General features: G+C 35.5%; 1 protein-coding gene across 1 annotated transcript in view; it reads right to left on the bottom strand.

Annotated features, from left to right (window-relative positions):
- Positions 1-21,410, bottom strand: part of USP47 (ubiquitin specific peptidase 47) — a 53,700-nt gene that overhangs the window by 15,893 nt on the left and 16,397 nt on the right. The window contains exons 2-16 of the mRNA XM_084262739.1: positions 20,220-20,423; positions 19,249-19,362; positions 18,130-18,268; positions 16,496-16,592; positions 15,845-15,990; positions 14,958-15,037; positions 14,007-14,156; positions 7,928-8,023; positions 7,682-7,834; positions 6,253-6,420; positions 4,108-4,239; positions 3,707-3,783; positions 3,342-3,397; positions 1,077-1,189; positions 415-519 (exon numbers count right to left, since the gene is read on the bottom strand). Coding sequence (XP_084118865.1) covers positions 415-519; positions 1,077-1,189; positions 3,342-3,397; positions 3,707-3,783; positions 4,108-4,239; positions 6,253-6,420; positions 7,682-7,834; positions 7,928-8,023; positions 14,007-14,156; positions 14,958-15,037; positions 15,845-15,990; positions 16,496-16,592; positions 18,130-18,268; positions 19,249-19,362; positions 20,220-20,423 — 1,830 coding nt within the window. The remainder of the gene's footprint in view (positions 1-414; positions 520-1,076; positions 1,190-3,341; positions 3,398-3,706; positions 3,784-4,107; positions 4,240-6,252; positions 6,421-7,681; positions 7,835-7,927; positions 8,024-14,006; positions 14,157-14,957; positions 15,038-15,844; positions 15,991-16,495; positions 16,593-18,129; positions 18,269-19,248; positions 19,363-20,219; positions 20,424-21,410) is intronic.

The following is a 21,410-nucleotide window of genomic DNA, read 5'->3' as shown; positions in this document are numbered from 1 at the left end:
GCTATGTGGTAAGTTTCTTCAAAGAATTCTCATTCCATATCTAATACAATTTTTTTACTGCAATAGAAATACGCATTCTGAATTATTTTAACTTACTGAGGCTACTGTGAGTCTAACAGCAGCTCTCACTGTCTGTTTTTAAAATAAGGTTATATAAAATAATACTGCCTTTTAAAAGGGCAGGCTACATCAGAAATCATCAGATAGCTAAAAACTCTGTCAATACCACTCAACTAGAAAACTTAAAACCACTACCACAGAAAACCCCCAAATCAACCCTCAAAGAACCATCCACAATAAAAAAACTTCACAGCCAACCCCTCACACAAACACTCCCTTAGAAATTTTAAATCTGAAGATATACAACAGCAGAAAAAATGATTTCTAACAATTAGGCTGTTATGCATATCTTACCTTGTAAGCTATTTCCACAGCTTCCTTCAGCGTCCTGTCCTTATGAACCTCTAATTTGTTCTCCATCATTATTTGTTTAGTAGGATGCATGCAGAACAGTTTAATCTATTAAGTACAAAAGGAAGAAAAATTAACATTAAGGTATTTGCAAAGACCTTGCGTATTAAAGTATATTTAAACTTACAACCCTATATTCAAACAATCTAGTATGAAATACATTATTAGCTCTACTTCAGCTATAGAACAGTTTACTTTCAGCTGTTACAGCCCAAGGCACAGTAGATATACACATGTACAAACTAGTGCTACCTATATATTTTTGCAAACTAACATATACCATCTATAACCAGAACATCTCTAAACTGTAGGCAGGGTGCAAATCCTATAAAAGAAAGCACACATTTTGCTGCAATCAAGTGATGACAGATTAACTAGTTCTGGTTTGGTTTTAATACCAATTGATAATTGACATTCATACTCAATGTCTGATGAATATCTCCTCCACTGTGTACAAGCTTCCAACAGGCATACAATTAATTTTAAAGAGTTACAAATACAAAGACATCACAAGAGTTCCTGTATTGTAGTAAAAAGTTGTTCTTTGTTGTAGAAACACTTCTTACTAGAAAGGTATTGTTACTTTAGTCAGAAGAAATTCTAACCTTGCAAGTGTTGCGCTCAATTTCACGTTGCCTCTTTTCTTGTTCTTCCAATTCTCTTTCTTTCTGTACCAATTGTTTAATATGCTCTGGATACTCATGTGCCTCAAGAAACTCTGCCAGTAAAAACAATACAATAGTTTAAAAGAATCCCACTGTGAGCAACATCTTCGGAATCATTATTTACCTGTCTTGCTTTTTCCCGCACTCTTCTCCACCCAAATGTATCATGCCCACTACACCACGTCCTGTTTTCTGTTTCATGATTTCAATGAAAATGAAGTCAGCCTTTTATTCCACCTAATTATATGTCAGCAAGGCCAGAAAACGCTCTTAGGACAAGATTGATATTCCAGTATCAGTAAGGGAAGCCTAGCTGCTAAAGAGAGACACACAGACTGATGGTTGCACTTCAACCTGTTTTTGCAATAAAGGAGGCATGTCCTAGGAAGTGAATTAGCTGACATAAGTCCTAAGATATTGCCTATGTTGTGATATTACACTTAGAGACTGGTGTGCTTCACAGGATTTTGGTTAATAAAACAAGAACATGTAATACTTCAGAGTTTAAAAAAAAAAAATCAGGTTTTGCAAATATAGTTGTCTTACAAACCTGGTGCCACCTCTACCAAAATTAATTGGGAAAATGGGTTTGGCATTGGGAAATCCAAAACAGCATATTCAGCTTTTTTTATTTGCTTAAGAATTAACAACTGTGGCACTTACAGGAAAAAAAAAATAAATCTATTTCTAAGCACAGCTCATGACCCACAAACTTTGTTTATGCCTCTGCTCATTCTTCAGCTTCACAATCTACAGGCACTTCTTGTTCACAATGATTAACATTGTTTCAAGGATAGAAGCATTGGAACAACATTATTTTTGTTGCTCTTAAGACTTACTACTTTATCAATTTGTGATAAGAATTTTTAACAGTATCCTCCTTGTACTGAATCCACCTCAAAACTAGATAAAGTATCTACTTCCGATGCTGCTACTTTGAAACTTACGGAGAGATTTTTAACTGCACTGCCCCCCCAGCACATATTCTCAGAAACACACAGAAGCCAATAAAAATTGATTTTGTGAGATACTTAGGGTTTCCCCTCCTTATTTTCTCTATTGTTCAACTTTGAAGAAAGCCTGAGAAAAGTAAATTAAAGTAGGAAAAAAGTGGAAAAATAGAAGGTAAGATGTCTGAAAATACTAGTATTGAAATACATTGTTGCTAAAAATGTGGTTTGTGTTTATAAGGATGTTGAAATGAGGTGACAAATTTCCTCCAAGTATCATAAAACACTTCTTTGAATATACTGATACAAAATAGTTGCCATTTACTTTTATTGATTTTAGTTGTGGTGTTTGTTTTTTAATGATATTTATTATAAATTTAGGTGTGAGGAGTGCTATTATTTTGTATTCCAAAAAACATTAAAGCTTATTTTACTCATCCTTGCACTGTCAACTTCTTTCCTTATTCTTGCTAATAGTCCTCTTCAGTTTCTCATGGTGGAATTCAAAATTTTAGTCCAAAAGAAACAGTTACAGGAAGCAGACAACCATCACCCTTCCTGAATATTTACAGCAGCAGAATGGGATAAACAAAAAGTTATCTTCAAAGATTTTTTTTTAATTCCCTCCTCCTCTGGACACATTACAAGCTGGTGTGTTACAAACTTTAAAGTATACTTAAGCCTCTGGTATGCTTGCATATGCTTTAAAAACGAGTATGCCCCAAAAGGAGCTACACAATATGAGATGCCAAAGCTTTCAGTTGATACTCATCTATTAAGTCTTATGTAACTTCAGTTTACAATTAATAATAAAATAAATCCACCACTACCAAAATATTCTACTTATGGAGTATGATTTTAAGACTGAGAGCTTGAGTCTATGCTTTGGAACACCTGACCTCTTGAACATTTAATGACAAAGAAAACACACTAAAGAATGCAGGCTACAAAATGATCGCTTTTCCTTTATAAGGGCAAGCTACTGAACTTCTCCTTCAAGAAAAAAATAAATACAGGTATGATACTGCAAACAAATTAATCTTTGGCTCAATTCAACCAGTCTTAATATTAACACTTCATTCTTACTATAAGAAAAATATTAAAAAGCTATAAAAGATGTCTTCCTATAGGAAAGTGACTTTATCTGACCCTAAAAATACCATTACTACCATCTTCACCAAAGTTAGGCCTTATCATGTGTAAAACACCCTGGTCCACAAAAGACTCTTACGAGTTAACTGCAAAACAGACTTACTTGCATTTCTTGTTGGATCCTTCAGTCTGTAAATCAGCATGTATGCATTTGTGGAGCTGGTGGAGAAACAAATAGTTACCTGAATTTATTGGACAGGAAGATAATATTTCATTTCAAAAGATGTTTTAGTTATTTCAGTAAGGAGCTACATCACACATAGCTCTGCAACAGGCTAACCAAAAAGAATTTTCAAAAATAAGTACCACATTGTTTTGATGATCTGAAACAGCAGTCAGGTTAGTTCTAAAACCTGAAGCATTTACGATTAATTTTCAGCTGACACGTTAAGTACATGTATCTTGGTCTTTCATCTGATTACACCAAACCACCATCAGAAAGAAAAGTAGCATTACAGTACTACTAACCTAGCAAAAGCACTGGAGTAATAGCCTCTGCTTCCAGAAGATCCACCATATGTTTTCTTAATATCTTCCTGAGTTATCTAAAAGAAAATCAATTTAGGGATTATTTGAGAAATACCAATGAAGATGCATTTACTGTCATTAGGAAAAACAGAATTACATCATTAAGGCACAATAGCAATAACTATTTTACTAATACTTCTGCTTATTTGCTGACCGCAAACAATCTGTTTCAAAGTGATCTGACTCCTCATTTTAAAACAAATATAAACTTTTTTTTAACTTCTTAGAAAAACATTATCCAGGTTCTTGATTTGAGTAATATTTATGAATACATGTAACACCTGAAATGCAGCAGCAGGACAATTCCAAGTGCACAAGATAATTAAACATACTATTTTTACCTTGCTAACATGCTGATCGTTAAAGCTGTACCACTGGTCGTCACTAAAAGATTTTATACAGGCATAATAATGGCCACCAGCAGCACTTCCAGAATGAACCATAACAGAAAAAAGTTCATACAGTAAAGAACTCTGGGGAGAGAAGAAAAAGGTGTTGTATGTGTTAAGAAAAGGTAACCTAACAACCGTATTAAAAAGTTTTAACAATTACAGGAACCCAAGTATACAAACAGTAGCACGCTACAAAACAGATTGATATAACAGAAATGCATTACTGCAACAGACTCCAAACAAAACTGGACCCCTGATATACTAAGCATTATACAGGGGTATGTATTAATGCAAGTCAAGAGTAATTTCCCCTTTCGCTGGTGGGGAATGACTTATGAAAAAAATTCTGAAAACATTTCTTGAACTGCCATAAAAGCATTACTGTTACCTTTTTTCTTTCCAAGCTCTGAATTTGTGAATTCTTGTTCAAGACAGGTATTAAACACAAAGTAATGACCAACTTGCCTGCAGCTACAAACTTAGGCTTGTTATCACCCTTCCCTTCATTCCTGAAAATTGCTTTTTGCCACTTACTCTATGTTGCAAACCAGCAACATGACATCTACTGCTTATCAGCCTTCTGCATTAATTTCCCACAGCACTCCAAGTTTGCTGTCATAAACCTTTTTTTCATATATGAAATGAAGGGTATTAAGGAAATACTTTCGGTGTTGTGCATATATTAAAAAGTAAACAATACTGAAAGACACATAGGTGTTACAAGAAATAAATATTTTTAGATTATATAAAGGAAATTTTCTGTAAATTCTCACCATACACTGCATCTATTAAACTAACAGCATGGCTTGACAGCTAGCTTTCCAGGAGAACAAGCAGTATGAATTAATGGGACAAAGCTACTCTCAGTACTAGGATATGACATCTGCTTCAGAGATACTTAGAACAGGGACAGAATATCCTACTGAAACTATGCACCCTTTTTTTTTTTCCCCAGTTAAGATTTATGGTATTCAGAACATTTGTAAGGAATAACACATAACATATACGCTGTAGAGATTACAGTAAACCAAGATTTTAAACATTATTTTGTATTGGCAAGAAACCTCAAAGGTTCTCCAATATCTCTGATAATATTTATGTCCCACAGAAGGATGACTGCTATCCTAGACTGCTTGCTGCTCAATTCCTCTATATTAACTCAAGGTGACTGAGTGAATATTTAGCCTTCAGAGCCATTGCCTCAGCTATACAACCATTTTTATAAGGACAAGAAACAGATCGCAGCAACTGATGAAAACTTTTGAATCTTCTAAACGGCAAGAAACTTTTACACTCAAATCTAGCAGGCCTGTAACAGCTCACCTCAAAGAAAACAACACTGCTCAAGACAAAACAATTTGAGGGTCTGCTGCCAAAACAAGTTCTCGATTTCTCGAGTCTGACAAGCTTGGAAGACCTTTTTCTTGGATGATCTCCAAATCAGTTGCATGCTTTCCTTTACTGTAGTGTAATTCTTGGAATTTGAATAAACACACACCCACCCCAATGTGAGAACTAATTATATTTTTATTATTCACATTTGTGGTGGGTTGACCCTGGCCAGCAACTGAGCACCCAGTCACTCCTCCCCCTCAAGCAGGATAGCTGTGAGAATTGGAAGACCAAACATCAAAAACACCTTGCAGTTGTATATTATAACAGTTTAATAAGTGAAAGGGGGGGGGAGGGGGATGAAATAATGCAAAGGTAATTAACTCACTCTCCCATGCCAGCAGACCAATGTCCACCCAGTCTCTGAGCAGCAGTTACTTTGCAAAACCACATTTTTACTGCTGAGCATGTCATTACACAACAGGGAATACAGCACGGAATATCCCTTCGGTCAATCCAGATTAGCCATCCCAGCTATGACCCTCTTACAGCCTCTTTCCCACCTCTAGCCCCGCTCATCACAGGGGCAGAATGAGAAACAGAAAACGCTGGTGCTGTGCTATACTGTTCAGCAAGAGTTAGCACATAGGTGTGCTGTCAGCACTGCTTTAGTCACAAATCCAAAGCAGAGCACCATACAGGCTGTTAAAGAGAAAATTAACCCCATCCCAATCAGATCCAGTACAACAGTTTTGAACATACCTTTTCACTGCCAGCTTTAGAAATTCTTTCTGCTGCACTATTGCTTTCTAGGCAGATTCCTTCATCAACTCCATCATCATTAGAAAAATCATTACTCATCTGATCACTGTGACAACTGCCTTCATTTTCAGCTCCACTATCAGTGCAACTCTCGGTCTGAGGAGATTTCTTAAAATACAGACATACTAATATTAGAACAACTATTAAAGATACACACAAGAAATAATATATTTGTGAAATGAAAAAAATTCTAATCTGCAAAACAATGAAACTCCTCAAAAACCCACAGACCTCTGCAGTTCAGCAATGAGAACTGACTTGTGTCTGTTAGTAACTGCCTTCAGTTCACATCTCTGATCAGCATTTTTACATCCTGTGTGCAATCAAAAAGTAATTGCCTGGTTTCATACTTGACAAGTATGTATCTGTTACTACCTTGTTCCACCTATTAATTCAATTAAATACCTAGAAGTCTAATATTAATCAGGTAACAAATCCTGTTATAGCATGGGTCTATTAATGAGAAGTGATTTGACTAGGAAGATTTTCATCCACAGATGACTTTTTTCCATTTCAACTCACTGGACAGAATTAAGGGATTACACTAAGACTGATTAGTGTTTTATTAGCTGGAAAGCACGATGTGAACACTATGAACACAGTTCATTTAGTACAAGTCAGTATACCCACCTCTTACCTGATACAATTTCCTCTGGGTAATTCTTTTGATTGCTAATTTTGCTTCAAGTTCTGTTTTCCCACATCAATCTTTATTCTCATTTACCCCCCTCAGTAACACAGAGCTAAATGCTTAAATGGCATGCTGCATAAACCAAAGGGCCATACAGGGCCTCTCCATATGCATATCAGTGCAGCATTATACTGCTACAAACTAGCAAAATGACAAAGTTTTCAGGAATGGAATTAGAGGACTTAATTTAGTTTTTAATGCAGAAGGTGCACAAAATTTTTGGTGAATGTACTTGCACAACATGGATTTTTGGCCAGAACTGAGGGAAGTAATCATTAATGTTTCTGGACTAAACTCACAGTTTAACTTTCTCTGAGTTTCTCATTAAGAACATTAAAGTGTCAGCCTAATAAATTCATTTTAACTATTATTCATCTATATAAAATGTTCTTTAGCCATGGCAATATTTTAATTTGAAACTATTAAATCAGGCCACGTGTTTTTTTGTTATATTGCAAATGAAGCATGTTTCTATAATGACTATAGAGTTCCTGTGTTCTAGTAAGAAGCTGTTTCTCATTTCTTTTTTCTTCACACAAGTGATTTAAAAAATACAAATCTCAAGGCTTCTATGTATATTGCAAATCCAGAATGAAAAGTACTTCAACTTGTCTGAATCTCTTTTGGTCACAAAGGGTGATGTAAAGTTAGACTTTTCTCTGAAATGAAACACTTTACCTCATCTTCAACATCAATGAAGACACTCATGTCTAACTCTTCAGGAAAAGTCATACGATCGTTGAGTTTAATTCTGTGCATAGTGGTATAATCGAAGTCAAACCTCTTCAGCTGCAGTGTCAGCAGATAGGGAAAATGCAAGAACCGCAGACCCTAAACAAAGAAAAGACAAGAGGATTGTGCTACCGTGGTGAGGATTGGCACTTATCAAAAGTCATTTTCACAAGTGATTTGGACAGTCTTTACCTTCCTGGCATCACACTTCTTCTTACACCGTTCACAAAAATACTGATTGGGGCCATCAAGAATCTCGGGCTGAATGAAAGCATGCAGTGCTTCTTCCTAATAATAAAAAGATGTTACCTGATTTTTAAAACATGTTTGCTATGTAGATGTAAATCAGAATGATAAATTTACAATGAAACTGCAAACACATACAACTTCAATTAAACCTACAACCAAAATTCGATTGACAAACTTTGATACAGACACAGAGTCAGGAAAATATTAAGACAAACCAACCTTTCTACCCAGCTCAAGATTAAACAAACCACAAAATACTGCTATTTCATTCAGTATTTGATGAATCAAAATTTGTCCTTTTCTTTTATAAGTACACAATACAAAATGGCATTTACTCCTGTTATCTTGCACACCACATTCACATCTTTTCAATCAACTGCTGTGAAAATGAGCTTTAATTTTTTAATCCTGGTTTGGCCCTGTCCTCCCAGAAGTGAGATAGTTATTATATATATCAAGAATAGTTTTTTCCCACCTGATATCATCCAAGAATTACTAAGTGAGACAAGGCAGCAGGGAAAAAAAAAAAGTAACTCAGTTCCTCAGTGCCCTGCCTAAGAAGCCTTAGGCCCAGTCTACGAACCTATAGTTGAAGGTCCTACCACTTTTGAGAGGTGGAGAAAGGAGGGTGAGAGGATTTGAGCTCCACTCTAAAGAAGTGAGAATGAGATACAGCCATCTCCTATAAACACAAAATTAGCTTCCTAGAATAAGCCTTATGAAGTGACTGACCAGTAACTGGTATTTTGTCCTCTGGCAGCTGCCTAAAACATCTCTCACTAATCCTTAAACCCAGGAGTTTAATAATTTCTACTACAGCAAGTAATACTTCAAATACAACCAAAGTGATCATTAGTCCTCTCCCTATCACTATTCGCAACAATGGTGTTGTACAGAAGTTACACGTACTTGAGAACAAACTTGTTCAAACTAAAAATACAGATGGATGCAGAGAAGAATTTTACCCAGAGATGTTAAAAGTTAAAGCCTTTAACTCAGCCACCTCACTCCCTGACAGGTTTTGGGTTTCTGAACTCCCAGAACCCAGAAGTTTTCTGTTCACCTACAGAGGTGAACACAAGTACTACCTGCATATAGACATTCAGTTTAAAGTACAGACAAACAGAAACAATGCTTTAAAAATCAGCATCTCTTAAACGGAGTGCAGCTGTTCCCTCAAGTCTTAATAAGAAAGAGCAGGCTTAAGTGGGCAGAGGAAACTCGCCAACTGTAACATAGTAATCTCAAGTTCTCTGCCAGCTATCTAAATCATGTCGTTTGACAAATCCCACTTTGGGAGGAAATCAAGGATATGTCAAGTTCTTCAAAAAGACTCCAATTCTTTCCTCCTCCTTCCTGTCTGAGAGCTCAGGGAAGCAGCAAGAACAATAATAAAACCAATGTTTCATAAAAGCTCTGTTGAGGAGAAAGGACTTTTTTAAAAAGGATTTTATCCCTGGTGACAAATACTGACTAATTAAAAACGTGCCCAACACAATAAGACAACTGTACACTGAAGGCAGCTGTATCACCATTTTCAGATCCAGCCTGAACAGCCTTTCAACAGTCCTGACATCACAGCTCTTAGGAAGAGACACTCTCTAAATACATGGAAATATTTCAGAGATCAAACCAAACTACTATTTCACTTCCTAAACAGTTCCGAGACTAGGTTGCTTTTTAATCGAGGTCAACAAATAGCTAATGTTTATCTAGGTTATGCACTGAAATGTGAGGAATCTCATTCTCAAATGCAAGAAAGTTTAAGGAAGTTAAAAACCTGCTTAAAGAGAAAAGGGAAGAAATAATTTTAACTGTTCTGTGAAGTAATTAAGGAATTCAGAACTATTTAAATGAACACAAAAGAATTACCAGCCAACACTGTAAACATCAAACACAGAAGACATTAATGACCACAGAGCTATCTTTTATGAATCAAATGCCAGTCAAAACAATTAAAATGTATTTCAAGTCAAAGAAAAATCTTGCAATTCCTGCATCAACATGAATATGAATGAACGGGAATATATGAATGATGGGACATAAATGATTAATTAATGCTTATGTAGACTCATGTGATGTGCAATGTAACAAGGAAACATACTATAATTTTAATATATGGAAAAAATTTTCCTTCGGACCCTCAAAAACTGAATGAAGCATTACTACACTGCTCTTGTGGTTTCACTTAACACACAGAGCAAACTGTGCTTTGAAAAAACCTGATTAAAACTGTTGAGAATCCCATTTTTTTTTTGCACTGTATGAATATACTTGTATTTTTTAAACCTTGCATGAGGAAGGCCTCTGTTCCCTAGGTTTACTCATTTGTCTCCTCCAGCTTTATCCTATATAATCTTTGCACCAAAGTTATTTCTGCTGAGCAGGATGTTTCTTAACACAATCCCTATTCTAACGCAGTTCACTATTTTCAACTCTGACAGTTTACTCAGCAAAACCAGTGATAAAGCTTCTACACCACACAACCTACCACAAGACGTCCCTGATTTTTGTGCAGCTCTACTTTTGGAGTAAATGTTACCTTTGAAGTTATCTTCAAAGACATAACTATTATGTAGTCTAAGAGCTACTAAGCATTTCTAATGCATGCACATTTCAAAACAGCCCATAAAAGATCAAGCAATAGATTAGTATGTAAAAAGCAAAACTTTTTTTAGCATTTACAGAATCAGAAGAGCAATACAGGCCAAAAGAGACTTCTGGAGATCACCTGATTCTAACTCCCTGCTCGTAGCAGGTCCAACAAAGCACACTGCTCAGGGCCTTGTCCAGCCAAGTTCTGAGTATATTGGTTTTTAACATTTTGATTATGAAATTTATAACACTTAGCATACTAAAATGCCATAACAAACAGTCAAAAATAACTAGATGTCAAGACAACTAGATGGCAAGATGAAAATAGGCACTTCTTCACAGAAATGCGTTATGATATAGTCAACAGTTTGACAGCTAGGTTAATGCAAGCATTGGCATAAAACCTGTGAACAGGAGCAGTAGGTCCTTTAAGGAAAGTTACACAAAGAGCAATTAAGCAAAAGTGTTCGTGGGAAAAACTAGACACTAATTACCATCTCAGATTTTCAAAGATCTAGTTTACCATATCCAAAAATATGTTCAACTAAAAATGCAAGACCTTGTTGTTACCAGCCTAGCTTAAAACCTGTAAATATCACATCATCCACATTCCTTCAAACTGCCAACACTTAGCTTGGGAATAGTACCAAAAAGTTCACACAGAACTACATACAAGGTCTACCTGTATGCCTGTTTACGTCCCCAAAAGAAGAGTTAACATACAAAAGATAGTGAAAACTAACACCACTTAGTGAAGCAGAATGGTACTTGTTACATCTCCAGAATACTTGTATTATTACTAGTTTTCTGGTATTACAAAGCACTTTCCACTGTTTTCTTGTATCATCGTTTCAGTATGACAACTAGATCCTGACTGCATCTACTCTTCTCTCAGATGTTCTTCATCTTGTGAAATTTTAAAAGTTTTGCAGTCAAGAATTTTTTTTTAGCTTATGCATAATATGTTGTTAAATTCAGGCTTCTACACTAGTACCTACAGAAATCAGTATATGAATTGCTGCTCCTGTTTACCTCCCTGAAGTGACGTTTTTTTACGCATACTTCTAACTGACCTTATGGAAAGAATGATTCAGGTCTTTTTAAAACCATGCCCTTGAACAATGCAGATAGTGTAAGTATTATTTCAAAAACTATCTTGAGATACATACTGACAGATCTCAGTGCCTCAGAGGAGCCCTATTAAGTTTGCAGCTATGCAGTCTTGCTACATGAACTGGGGATGGGAATCAGAAAAAAAATTTCAAAATGCAAACTTTCAGCATACTGAAGAATTTCAGAATTACTTTGTATTAGTAAATAAAGCATAACATTACCCTCCCAGACCATCAACATTCCCACGTATTAAAGCAGCAATATATATATACTTACACAGAAGTACAATAGTTCAGATATCTACATTTTTCAGTAGTACACAATGTCGAACAGTGGGATAATACACTTTATATGGCATTCTGCAGATTTACCTTGCTTAAAGCTCACACATCCATTCTCTCTTATTAGAAAGTAATGGAAAATCACTTACCTCTAACTAGAGTTCTTTGAAGGTAGTATCCTCCTTAGATCCCCTATCTTGGGTTGTGTCGCCTGCTGCAAGTTCCCATAGAGGCTGACTAGCAAGGTCTAAAAAGTTTTACATTCCCTTCTATAAGCCCTATTAGCGCATGTGTGAAGTTTTGATCTCTCACTCATACCCTTTCAACTATGCCTAATACATGACCATCATCTATGGATCAATGGAGGATACTACCTTCAGAGAATTCCATTTAGAAACAGGCGATTTTTCCCTTCTCCAAAAGCAAGTATCCTCCATATCTCCCCACTGTTGAAGACTACAAAACTAAAAATCACATCTGCTATAGATAATACAAATGCAGGGAGGAGAATCAACTGAATATGATCAGAAAACGAATTAAAAAAGCTCAAAAACTGAAGCATCAGTACAAACTGCAACAACCCTGTGTAGCAAAAATCTTCAAACTATTGTCCTCGATGTAGCAAACCCAGTAAATGCTGATTTACAGGAGAAATATCAAATACTACTATAAGTAATCTGATATTTAAGTTCTTAATTGCTCATATATTTACAAATATATGAAGTTGGTTTTTTAGCATTCTGCTTGACCTCTCTACTAATGAAAAATTGCATTGTTAAATGCAGAATACAGCTACATGAACTGAATCATTTTCAGTACTTTCACAGATCAGAAAAAACTCATTATTGAATGAAAACTACAACAAAAATTTAGTTTAAGGAACAATTATAGAAATTAATTTTAAAAGATGAAAAGGGAAGCCATCTACATAAAACATTGATTTGTATCAATGGAATAGCACCTCAAACTACAGCTTCAGTTAGCTGGATAGTTCTAAAAAATTTTACTGCAATCAAAAAATTCAAACAACACTAGCTTGAATACTTTGACATATCTATGTCCCTCATCTTAAGTACTTCCCAACAGGGGTATTTGAAGTTTTGAATTATGAAGTACTTGGAACTTGCACTGCACTTAAACCTAATTCTAACAATTCTTAACAGAATACTGTTAAGAATTATAGACTGTAAGCACTTAAAAAATATTGCCAGCATACTAAATATGAAAGGGAAAATCCTATATACAATAAATAATCCTAGTAAGCCAACAATACAACAAGCATTTGTTTAAAACAACCTTTACTGAAAGGTTGTTCTCTCACAACTTCATCCACAGTACAGGCATTTTAATCCACAACAGTGGAATTTCACAGTTCATAAATCACATCTTTTCAGGGGGTTGGAAAAAATGAAACAAAAAGCTTTCATAGATTTACTAAGCAATACATATGCTTGCCAACATCAGTAATGCTGGAGCAAAAGTGACCAAAAACACTGATGCAAAACATGTTTTCTTATTATTAAATCGCTTGTTAAAAGCATATGGTATTTGAGAATTCAACTTTAAAAAGCACAGCAACAACATGGCAATTAAACTAAAAATTTTAAGTCAACGTTCTGTTCTTTCACTAAGACTTTCAACAATACTATGAAAATTTAGCAGATGTGTCAATAAAAAGAACCACCGAAATAAAACTTAGTGATCTCAAAAATATCTCTGGTAATTGTTGAAGATTTTATCCAAAAGAAAATAATTGATTACTGCAGCCCTATGTCAATAAAGTTGCATTTCCCCATCCCTTATACATGCACCAGTAGGACTCATTGAAGGGCAAAAGAAAAAACAAAATGAAAATAAACCAAAAAGCCAAAATAAAATCTTCTAGAACTTGCTAGCTGGTTCACTGCACAAAGACGAACACCCCAAGATGGAGTATCTAGGATGATACTTACCACGTAACAAATTATACCACTGTCGCATTATGTATTCTATGTGTGTATGGATGCACTATTAGTCAGCATAATAGTACACACCACGCTAGCAAACGCCTGGTTGGAGCCATATGGCCTGATGACCAAAGGAATATCCAGGTAAGTGTCGATTCTCCAGCCTTCATAGCCGCATTCTAGACATCTTACATAGTCCTTCAGCTTGCCTTGATACAGCTGATTTATAAGATCGGCCTGAAACAGATACGCAACAGAACTTCACACAAAATGAAACAGAACACAGTTCCTTTCTTCAGATTTACAAGAAAATGCCTTTTAAAATTAAATCTTAATTGCAAAGCTACACATTCAGAATGCCATTCCCCAACAGAACATCCATCTTGGTTTCTTGTTTTCCCTTGCCCCACCACTGCAGAAAACACCTCAAATGAGCTTCCCAAACCACATTAGACTTCACAGTTACATCTTAAGAGTGACTACAAAGCTACCAAAACTGAAGTTTATATTTTAGAACCAAGCCTGATCCTGCAGACATTGTTAACAGACTGGTTCGGCAGCCCTTCCCTGTGTCTCCAGAGGTAGATGCAGAAGAAGAGGGATATATACCCATCTACAAGTTTGAAAATTGGCCACTTATCAGAATGCAGTACATATTACCAATATATTCCTATCTTTCTCTAGACCAGAAGAGTGTGCAATGTACCCTAATAAATACTGACAGCAAGGAAACCACCATGAAAGAGGAGTTACATAATCATTTGCTGTACTTTAAATAAAGGCTAAATACCCAGAGTTCAGAATATTCCACTCTCCATATTAACTGGGAGAAGAAAAAAAATAGGCAACATTCTCAAAAGTAATACATAGCTTAACTATTGCAACAAACAAGAAAACCAGCCAAGTATTGCAGACTTTCAATAACCTGGTGTTTAAAGTTCTATTAACACTTTTCACAATCATACTTAAGAAAACGAACAAAACCTCACAGTACCACCACACTTCTGACTGAATGGAAAAAAGCTTTTATACAATTACCTGTTCTGTTTGCTTCCACTTCTGCTCCAAAGCATCAAACATGACTCTACAAAGCTCCTGTACATCATGTTGCTGCCATGCTGTTAGAAATTTAAATTAATCTAATTAAAACCAAGACATGTTATTAGACCCAACACCAACCACGGCTTGACAAGGCTTCCTAAAAAGCTACCAATTTAAGCCTTTACCTACTATTTACAACATTATTCACTATTGGCCCAGTGTTCAATTTCACAAGCAGCTGCCTCTTAGTTTAGAAAAATAAGCAGCAAGCTTGCTCACAATACTTATGTATAAACAAGAATTGCGTACACAAGCAAGAATGTGTAAAAAAAATGGAAATGACAATGTGCACTGTTATAAAATTAACTGCTTTGACTTGTTTTCTAAAGCTGAGCTTCATTTCCTCTTGTGTCTGTAAGGACACCAAAATCCAACTCCTTATCATGTGATTACTCCACAAAAAATCAGGTTAGGAGGCAAAATTACATTGCATGTGTGTCAAAGACCAATACAGTGTTTGATATTATGGAGTTATCTATATTATTCGTTACAGAAGTGCAACACGTGCATTTGACATTTATGATTCAAATCAGATGCAAGATTCTCAAGAAGATCTACTTCTCTAAAAACAAATTAACCACTGTAATAACAACTTAATTACAAAATTCCAATGCTTACCTTAGCCTGAAACTCAGATAATGTCTTTAAAAATCAAACGCACACCAAAACAAAGTGTCTATTTAGGTTATTTTGTTTTCCATTGAATCAAATTGGATTCTAATAATTATTTTAATTATTGTGGCATTTTCCCCCCTTGACAGCACTCAGGCCCTTAACAGGCAGCTATCAAAGCCAATCTCACATACTTAATAGCTGCCTATTACCTTCACTACTATCCCATCCAAAACTTCGGGTAACATCTGTTGTTTCAATTGCTCTTTTCTTGCTGGTTTGCAGTAGAACAAACAGTCTCTGAAGCTGGTAGGGGATACTCGTCACAGGATCTTCTTCAGATTCTTCAAATTCCCATCTATTCACAGGATATTTGACAATTAAAAATACTTTGAAAACATTACTCAAAAAGACATTTAAATCAGCATTTATTACATTTCAAGGGGTCTGACAGGTTACAGAGGTTAACTGAATCTCTGTTTCTTGGGAAAAGTCAAATGGAATACTTTACCATTGCTGCAGTAAATGACAATACCATCTGTTAAATGTACAGACCTAACAAATGAAACAACTTTGAAGCCATCCACTGCACATGAACTGCACTTAGTATCAAACTTGAAAGTAAGTTTCGAGTTTTCAAGGTGGGGTAAATGTCCATGCCACAACAAGTAACTTATCTTGGGGTTTTACTGAAAATGTCAAGCTTTTAAGTGGATATAATTTACAATAGTCTATCCATCTTGACTTGAAGTATGCTTTTCTGTATCCAAACAAGGAAATTCTGACAGGAGGAATCTGAAAGAGTCTCCTTCCAATATACAGCAGGACAAATTTAAGAGGAGGTTTTGATTATATGTACTCACTTATATAACGCATTCCTAAATTCAGGAGTCATGAAAAGTGTTTGTAGAAGGCTGTTCAAATAGCAAGTCATTGCTTGATTTACTAGCCCCACATAACCTAAAAATACAAGAATGAGATGGAAATAATGCATAAATCCAACACTTTTTAGAGTTACAAGTTTTGAAATAAAACAATTCTATGATAATGTTTAAGAACAGCATCCAGCTGTTGGAATTTATTGTTATTTCCATTATAAATATTACAATTACTCACTTCTGAGAGCAACAGGGAGCAATAATTTACACGACAAATACATTTCTCTAAATGATTGGAGCTATTTTAGTGATCATAAGTTACGTTTCACGAGAATAATCAATATATAAGGTTGAATAGTGCCCCAATGGGGATAAAAGTAACTCAATGTTTTAATAGTTGATTTAAATATTTTACAAAAGAACCTAGAATCTGTTAAGAAACAACTGTGTACTAGTTTACTTATTTTCGAATGCCAACTAAAAATATCCTAGCTATAATATAAATAAAACTTGTATTTGCATTGACTTGTATTATCATAGCATAACTACAAAAAAAAAATCTCTAAAGCCCCCATGGACATGTGTCTTCTAAAATCTTGTCCCATAATAACCAATAAAAACAGTTTCTAAAAATCAGTGCAATTTATTAGCTGAAAAGGGAATTTACATTAATCATACCATCATTTTTAAGATTCTCAAAAATATACAATATTAACTGCTGATAAGCAGCATATACTGAAACCTAGTCTAATAAATAACTTAAACATGCCTACTTATAATCTGAAGATCTTAGTAGATATTAAAAAAGTAAATTCCCTACTAGAAACAAAAAGGCACCCACTCCACACAACAGGCATTTTCTGTGCAGAGTTAGAACACATGGATTTTATTTATTACTCTATACAGATGAAATTTTCATAGTTACATTACAGAAAAAACAGTATGTGGTAGATATACTGTATCTTGCAAAAAATCTTGGAACGCATATAAACTAATATAATATAAATGCCCTCTTTGTACCTGCTCAACAAATTCAGTATCAGGAGTTTGTCTCAATACTGAACTACAATTTGCTGCTCCCCCCACCCTCTGCACAGTCAAGGCATCCAGGGATGCTCCTGGGATCTGCTCTGGCCTCTGTCTGCAAGGCAGAGCTGCACTTCCTTTCCAGAGTCTCTGCCTGCCGCTGGAGAGTAAAGTAGCAAAGGATGAACCTCTTAAGGAGTTACAGTGCAGAGAAACCTCAACCAGGGGTTGCAGGAAGAAGACTTCTGCTAACACAGGGACCAGAGAGATTCACAACAGCCCTTCTGTACCGGAGTCAAGTACTCATTAAACTGAGTGAACACACAGATTAAGGTGAATAGTTTTTTGTAATACAACCCTGACTCATCAACTAGGGACGCAGCAGCAGATTAATACTGAAAAGGAGGGACACAGTTGTTCTGTTCCCAAAATATGAGAATTTTGTAGAAAACATGATGGAAGATTTAGTAGCGATGAGGGTTTTGTTGGGTGGTTTTTAAATACAGTGCAGTTGCTTTTAAAAAAGATCTTTAAGTGCTGCTATTTAAAATAGGCTTAACTAATCATTGCGTTTACAAGAGAGCATACTATACCTGTGTCTGATTTGCTCAGGACTGAAGAATAGGAATAGCTTTGAGTGACATAGTCGGTGGTACAACCAACAGAGCCTTCTCTTGGAAGAGGGCCTATAAATCTGTCTTGTGCACTCTCATCTGTTGCACCTGACTCCTCCTGAAAACACAAATACATTGATGTTATCCAAAAAATAAAGAAAAAATCCTTAATGAACCAGCTATGAGTTTTTACTTATTTCTCTTGTGGCTAATAAATCAATTTTGCTAGTGTATTATACAACACCAGCAAGCCTGTAATTTAGCATTTCCTACGTCTCAGGTTTTCTGTGTGGATATACAGAATAAGTTTTAGATAAAAAAATTGCAATTAAGTACTCTTTCAGAATCACCCTCAAATTCTCATCCTGTGCACATTTAAACATAGAGGTTTCTCCCCCCTTTTCAGAGAGTTAAATTCACAACAAAGTCTAAGTTGGCCGGCATTTTGCTGACAGGATATTTGAGTAATAAATCTTCATATACAACTAGCTACAACTAGCCTATCCAATTCCTGATTTAAATGAACTGCAGGTGTGTTTATCTTTCACAGCATCATACATTTGAGAAATATGAGATTTCAAATATTTTATGGCAGGCAGTTGCTTCTAGCAACATGGACAAATCTTCTATACATTTACACCACCACCACCCATTCTCTTAAAGGTAAGTTTGCAGGCAGGTAACAGCTGATGACACAGGATTACCATTTCTGAGAACTCTGTCAGAGTGGCATAATACTGCTTTCAAACACCAAGAGGAAAAGAATTAGGTATATAATTCAACCTGCATTGTGAAGACTTATCTCAAAACATCCATATTAATATATAACCACAGAAAATTACTCACAGCAAAGCATTGCACAGATATTTAACAAGCATGAAAAAAAATGACAGAAAATCATTATTAATAGAATTAGCCCTACTCAGGAGAAATCTAGGTGTAAAACAGTAGTCAAAGGCTGTTGAGAAGAGTCCTGAAGCTCACTGCATGAAATAGAGCCTGATTTTATTTCATTTTCTGATCTCACAAGAGCAATACACAGAACATACATCTCTCTCCAACACCACAGCACAGTCACAGAGTGAAGATTTTACTTACCGTCATTATATGAGGCTGCTCACCATCTTTGTCTGTCAAATGCAGAAAGTTCTTCTTCCCTGGCTCAAAACCCACATCAAGAATAGTTTTGTCACTGTTCTGATCTATTGGAGTCTGGTAAGAAAGAAAACAAACCACACTTTATTAAAAACAGATCTATATACAATGAATAGATTCCATCTAAGCACATTGCTTGAAATAGCTTCTGACACACTAATATGAAATGAAATTAAATAATTATCCAGTATAAACACAACGTATTCATCATTAACACTGGAAGAACTTGCAAACCGTTTAAGACGCAGTATAAATTAAGTATTACAGTACAGATTAAGCTTTAGAAGTTGGTTAATATATTCAAGCATCAAGAAACTGGTCTACAAGCTTCTTGCAGGACATCAAACCATCTAGGGTCCTCCATAGCTTGCATACACTTTATTTAAAGGAAAACAGCTCAGCAAACCTAAGTGTGACCTAAAATAAGCTAGCATCTTGGGTTTTTTAAGGAATCTTACAAACATTTCTAGGGGAACACTGAGTTACAATGAAGCAGATTTTAATTTTTTTTTTACCATTATAAATTCAAATAAGCATAAGCAACATGGAAAATCACTACTCAACATGCTTCTGTTAAGAAACGTTTCAAACGACATCAGGAAACTAAGATTAATTATCATTCATGATAATGAAAGCTGGTAATGAAAACTAGCACTACATCTGAATGATCATGATTTTTGTTTAAAGATTAAATGCATATATCAATTAAGTTCATTTTGAGACTAAAATGTAGATACAATTAAAAAGAAGAACTCAGCTAAATCAAAATATTAGTGTCAGTCTGCTCTGGTGCACCTACTACTAATTTTCAGAGGACTTAAATGAGCACCACACAATACAGATAGTGCTTGTCTATAATGTGAAGATATCAGGTGTTTGCTATCAAGAAGAAATAAAATGCACTTTTGCCATACCGTATCAGTTACATTGTCTCCATTTCCCCACATTAAATCAAAAGTTCCATTCACATAGCCCACTTTTGAAGCCACATCTTCAAACAGCCTTTTAAGTGGTGTGGAAGCTGGTAGGTTCAAGGTAACACGCTCATTTACTGTCTTGGAATTGGTGGTATCTTGTATTATACACAGCACCCTGGGCTCTTCAGCAGCACTTTCCACCTGAAATGACAGCAGGCAACAATTCATGATTCAAGTTAAGAACACTTTTGAATTTAATGGAAAAATCAAACCACAAATTCACCAATAAAATGTGGTATACTTTTACAACCTAAAGATCCTAAAATGGGACTATTTTTCAAAGCGGGCATAAGATAATTAAGAACCTTCCAGGATTGGAAAGCTTCTGTTAAAACAAGTTCCATTTTTATAGGAGGAGGAATTTGGATGGGTGGATCACTGCGTAGAGAAATTCAAGTTCTGGACAGAATTTCAGCCCCTAGGCAGATAGGAGATATGGGAACATACACTAAAATCATCACTTTGAGTTCCTATTTTGTTGTGACAGGATCATAAATCCTGCTGACGTAGAAGTACACTTTTTGTGCTTTTTAGGAATGCAACCCAGAGATCTGCAAGCTCAAGAGGAACAGACTAAGAAAATTATCATTGCCAAAAGGCTACAAGACAAAGAGATATTAATCAGCAACTTCAATATATCTGAAACATAACGATTAACCATCCTGAATGAAGGTGGCAATGGAATACTGGTAAAATTTTGCAGACTCGGGTAAACCAAGAAAATCACACATGCCCCAACACCAAAACCGCAGGAAATCAAAGATCTAATTACAATCAATCATCTCAATTATCCAAAGTTGTACATCAATAAGAAATAACTAATATTTAAATACAGGTCACAAAGCATCAGGTCTGTAACAGGAACAATTAGTTCCCAAGGACTCAGCCTTTTCAACTTCTAACACAGAAAGCATTAGCAATGCATGTCAGAGCACCCAAAGCTCAGTCCATGGCTAAATGACACACCTAGAACAGCAAAAAATGCATGCAGTGCTATCCCGATTTTCAGTGGATAAAGGCATTAATAGCAAGAATTGTGTTCATGCTAAAACTGTCAGCCATGACATAAGCATCTTTTACAGAATAACGAGCTGCAAAGAAGATCTAAGTAACTTCCACATCCCTTGC

Source organism: Gallinula chloropus, assembly GCF_964237585.1.
Source record: "Gallinula chloropus genome assembly, chromosome: 4".
Lineage (NCBI taxonomy): Eukaryota > Metazoa > Chordata > Aves > Gruiformes > Rallidae > Gallinula > Gallinula chloropus.
This window is presented reverse-complemented; position numbering and strand designations above follow the sequence as displayed.